The 4,671-nt window shown below is 40.3% G+C and overlaps 1 protein-coding gene across 2 annotated transcripts; it reads right to left on the minus strand.

The window, feature by feature from the left end:
* Positions 1–1,207: 1,207 nt before the first annotated feature.
* Positions 1,208–4,393, minus strand: LOC123053046 (NADH dehydrogenase [ubiquinone] 1 alpha subcomplex subunit 2). Of its 2 annotated transcripts, XM_044476427.1 has the most exons (4): positions 4,091–4,349; positions 3,884–3,990; positions 2,827–2,869; positions 1,208–1,474 (listed from the first exon to the last, which is right to left on the minus strand). In XM_044476427.1, exons 1-3 carry the CDS (start codon positions 4,174–4,176, stop codon positions 2,829–2,831), a joined length of 234 nt encoding a protein of 77 aa, XP_044332362.1. In that variant the 5' UTR covers positions 4,177–4,349; the 3' UTR covers positions 1,208–1,474; positions 2,827–2,828. The 2 variants fall into 2 exon arrangements, with proteins under 2 accessions (XP_044332362.1, XP_044332361.1); XM_044476426.1 differs by lacking the exon at positions 2,827–2,869 and having other exon boundaries at positions 4,091–4,393.
* Between the last annotated feature and the right edge of the window lie 278 nt (positions 4,394–4,671).

The following is a 4,671-nucleotide window of genomic DNA, read 5'->3' on the forward strand; positions in this document are numbered from 1 at the left end:
CCCTATCCAGTTGAGGTTGAAGCAGTTCGCATTTTAACAAAGAAGAGAAGTTACTCATTGAGCTCGCAATCAAGTTCTATATAATATGACAGAAGATATTGTCTGTATTTGTGCATCATGTTCATCAAGAATGGGTAGATGTAATTATGTGTTGGTTTTATTCATGTAACAGATCCTATGTATGGAACTATTCTTGTGTTCATATTCTGTTCATCATATAGTTCTTCAATATTCGGAAATATTTGGTTATAGTAGACATCTGTTTTCCTTACCCCTTTGGACATCACTATGATATACTCCCTCCGTCCCAAAATTCTTGTCTTAGATTTGTCTAAATAAGGATGTATCAAGTCATGTTTTAGTATTAAATACCATATCTGGACAAATCCAAGACAAGAATTTTGGGTTCATCATATAGTTCTTCAATATTCGGAAATATTTGGTTATAGTAGACATCTGTTTCCCTTACCCCTTTGGACATCACTATGATATACTCCCTCTTTCCCAAAATTCTTGTCTTAGATTTGTCTAAATAAGGATAAATAAAGATGTATCAAGTCATGTTTTAGTATTAAATACATCCATATCTAGACAAATCCAAGACAAGAATTTTGATAGAGAGAGTACGTAGTATGTTCCGGTGAAAGGCACAAGCAACTTACTAGGTACTACCTCCGTCCGAAAAAGCCGAAAAAGCGTGTCCAAGCTTATTTCTCAAATGACTAAAAAGCGTGTCCAAGCTTGTTTCTCAAATGACTGTATCTAGCACTAATTTGGTACTAGATACATTCATTTGTGGGACAAACTTTTTCAGACGGAGGGAGTAGTTTGACAATTAAAACTACAACCACACAAAGGGCGATGAATTTAGGCAGGACATTGATAGCAACATAATCATGGCACATGATTCGTCATGGTTCTCGATTTTACATGCAAACATACGGCCAATCTTTGGTTCACGCAGTCAAGATAGTCTGGCTTCGTATATAGGGCACAACTATATGAAACTTGTTGTATTTAGCTGTAGGCGGAGAAGCAAATTTCATGAAAATCACATGTGAAAGTTTTCAGAAAAGTTCCAAAACAGTTTGAACTACAGGTCTACAGCATTCAAAAACCATCGAGAGCAAACCAAACCACATCTGTAACATACTAAGTATGACCAGTATGGTTTTTAGAAATTGAACTTATCTGGTGAAAACAGTCCTTGAAGAACGATAGGAAAAATAGTTACGTTCTCAGCAATCAGTTGTACAAATTCAACACTCGAGTACAGTCATGGTACTGAAATCAAGATAATGTAACATCCCATGTTAACTTTTCTCTTATTTGTGAAGATTTAACGCAAGAAAACTTGGCTAGCCTGACAGTTTTTAGCTTTAAGCAACTCCTGCCTTGGCTAGCTCCTCCAACTTCTTGTCGATCTGGGCTTCTGTCAAGCCATCCAAGCGCACGCACCTCTCCACACCCATATCTGACCAGTAGACACACAGTTATACAACATACCTTATACATTAGCTTCAATTCATTAATCCAATACTGTATGCATGAAACAAAAGAAAGGGTGTATTTGGCAATCAATATTCAGTTCTTTGTTGATCATAACATGCCTAGCCCTGTGTTCGCAAAACTACTAGTTTATCACTTTTTCTCAGTTAGTAACTTAGTATGGGCAGTCCTCTACCTTCAGTACATGATCTATCTCTATATTGACAGTGCAACACACAAGTGCCGAAACTGAGTAAACGATTTCATAGCCTTCTCTTCATTTATCATTTAGTTCTTGTAATTAACACATATCCATTTTGAGCATTGTGTACAGAATTTGAAAGCCCAATACATGATCTTAATCTGTGCTTCCTTTCTTTGATAGCTGAAGCCTGTAGGCATCAACATTCCAGACACACTTGTAACATCTCAGTAGCATGCCTGCCTATCAGTACTATGTAACTTTTGTAACAGGTTATAAGTTGAGAAGAAAGACAGCTGAGCCTGAGCCCAGGAAAAACTACATCAAATAATTACTGGATTCACTAGAATGAGCTCCAAATCCCAAACCCAGCCGATCGACCTAGATCAGGAGTCGAGATAGCTGCAGATAGGCCGGAGTTTGCGCACCGAGTCGTTGATCTCAAGCGAAACAAAAAATGAAAGCACACGCGGCAACTAACACCAAAAATCAAAATATGTGGCTCCGAGGGTAACTTACAAATTGAAATGGGCCAATAGATTTTCCAAAATGAATCTGTTTTCTTCACAGCATTGCTTATCAAGACTTCATTGGCATAGATTTATTCGAGTATATGTTTTGCGGGTCCATGAGATAAAACCCGTTTGACATAATAAGGCCCTACTTCTATAAGCATAATACAGTCATGCATATTTTTTGGATAATTGCATGATAGTAACATAGAAGAGTTATGACGAGCAGAACTATAGTAGTTGAAGGCTACAAGAAAATGCTTATTAAGGATATCCTACCTTATATTAGAAAATCTGGCATCAGACCAAACTCTTTCCTGGTTTGTTTCCTACAACAACTTTTCTAGAGGGGCACGAAGCAATTTCATCAAGCTGTTGCATTCAACCACACACAAGTCTTCCCAACTTCTGTTTCTACGAGACAAGACTTAAACAATCATGTTGTTTTTTGTTACTGGTGGAGAAGGAAGCTATCCCTTACATAAGCCAGTCTTTTGACTTACACTAGCTAATTGCCCGTGCGTTGCAACGGGCATACACATTCTAATGTTTAACATCAATCATGTCTAACATATACCTTTAGAATACTCATGTACATTATGCGGTATTATTCATTCGAATTACCGTTAAATAATTTCTGCTCCTCCACCAACCCCTCTCTCTTCATCTAAAAAACAAAAACTTGATTAACATTGAAAAAATAAACCCAGTGTATAGAGGGAATAGAGAGGAGGATGCACGTGCGTGCGTGGGTTGTAGCGCAGGCTTTCCCCTGGTTTTTCTTGGCTTTATAAGCATGGAATGGAGGCAGATGAAGGTTGAGCGAGATGGGAACGCCATGTCTTTTCTAGGTAGTGTAGATAAGCCCAATTTTCTGACCAAAGAGCTTATTGCAGTTATCCACGTTTATCTGCAGTTTTGGTTCTATCAGCTTGTCTGACAAGCTCAAACTTGGTCAAACTTCCAAAGTTATCGAGCATTCCAGATTTTTGGCAATCGTAGACTAACCTAACCTCCATTTAGTCAATGTGGTAATATGTGTTTATGCCATGTTTTCGATGTATTAACTTCACTGTACGTATGCAACTGCTTCAATTGTACTCCCTTCGTTTCTAAATATAAGTCTTTTTAGAGATTTCAATACAAACTACATACGGATGTATATAGACGTATTTTAGAGTGTAGATTCACTCATTTTGCTTTGTATGTAGTCCATATTGGAATCTCTAAAAAGACTTATATTTAGGAGCAGAGGGAGTAATATACTTCTGATACTAAATCATCTTAATGTGCTGCAGTGTGCCTATAGCAAAGAATGACAGAGCAACGGAAAACCAAACAAAATAGATGCACTATGCTGCGTGATACAAGTGGTGAGGGCAGCATTTGGGCAACATCAAAATTCTTTTCCACCGATACATAAAAGATGAAAATTCCTCCCATATCATGTGCTCAAAATTTCGAGATGAACAATGGAAATCTATGTGGGAACTGGACGGTCCTAAGTCCCCACTTGCCATATCTCCCAAGATAACAAGATCCGGTGGTTCCAACAGAAACATTTCACACTTGAAAGATGCAAGGGTTCCGAAGATCAATAGACCGGAACAGACCCTCTCGGGAACCATGGCAAGAGCAAGATCTCGGGTTCCTGGGAAAGATGGGATCGAGGGCTGCTTACCGTAGCGCGCCCAGAGCTGAGGCTGGACGCCGGAGCACTCGCGGATGAGGACGGGGAGGGTGGGGTTGCGGGTCTTGATGTCACCGTAGTTCTTCTTCACGAACTCCCTGCGAATCAGATCAGAAATCCAACACCACGACATGAGCGAGCGACGAACCGATTGTAGAGAGAGAAATGGGGGAAGAGAAGCGGGTGCGTGGGTGCTACCGGGCGGGGCCGCTGGCAGGGGAAGACTGGCAGAAGAGGAAGCGGATCTCCTTCACGTTCCGGGATAGGCTCGCCCGCCACGCCATCGCCGCCGGCTCCTTCCTTGGATTCTCTTCTCTTCTCGGACCCCTTCTATTCTCTGCCTGGGTTGTATCTTCCTCTGCTGGGGAACGAACGAACTGCCCAGCTGCGGCTGTCTCGTTGGATTCACATTCACGCCGCCCGATCTGGAAAACGGTGTATGGCCGTCAGATTAGGGTTCCGTCTCCACAAAAGTATACGGAAAAACTAAGAGGGTAAGAGGGTGCTTGGATCAAGGGACTTACTTTAGTCTGATTAAAAATAGTCTTTTTAAAAGGTTAAAGTTTTCAAACATCCCTGACTAACTAGTCTTGAGACTAATTTTTTTTAGTCAGGGGTACCCCTACTAAAATATGGATTAGTCCTCTCTCCTCATTTAACTCCTCTCCTTTAGCGAGTTCTGGATTGGAGTATTTGGAGGATAATAAATGCTCATTAACTTGATTTTAGTCTCTTTAGTATTTGGATCCAAGCATGGATGAGGCTAGCAAGTTTTAGTC

Source organism: Triticum aestivum, chromosome 2D (assembly GCF_018294505.1).
Source record: "Triticum aestivum cultivar Chinese Spring chromosome 2D, IWGSC CS RefSeq v2.1, whole genome shotgun sequence".
In the NCBI taxonomy this organism is placed as follows: domain Eukaryota; kingdom Viridiplantae; phylum Streptophyta; class Magnoliopsida; order Poales; family Poaceae; genus Triticum; species Triticum aestivum.

Excerpts from the sequence above, each read along its gene's own strand:
- LOC123053046 (XM_044476426.1), bottom strand. The coding sequence starts at position 4,176 with ATGGCGTGGCGGGCGAGCCTATCCCGGAACGTGAAGGAGATCCGCTTC. Across the intron at positions 3,991-4,090 it reads CCTGCCAGCGGCCCCGCCCG|GGAGTTCGTGAAGAAGAACT; the intron begins GTAGCACCCACG and ends TCTGATTCGCAG. Across the intron at positions 1,475-3,883 it reads TCAGCTCTGGGCGCGCTACG|ATATGGGTGTGGAGAGGTGC; the intron begins GTAAGCAGCCCT and ends TCTACTGGTCAG.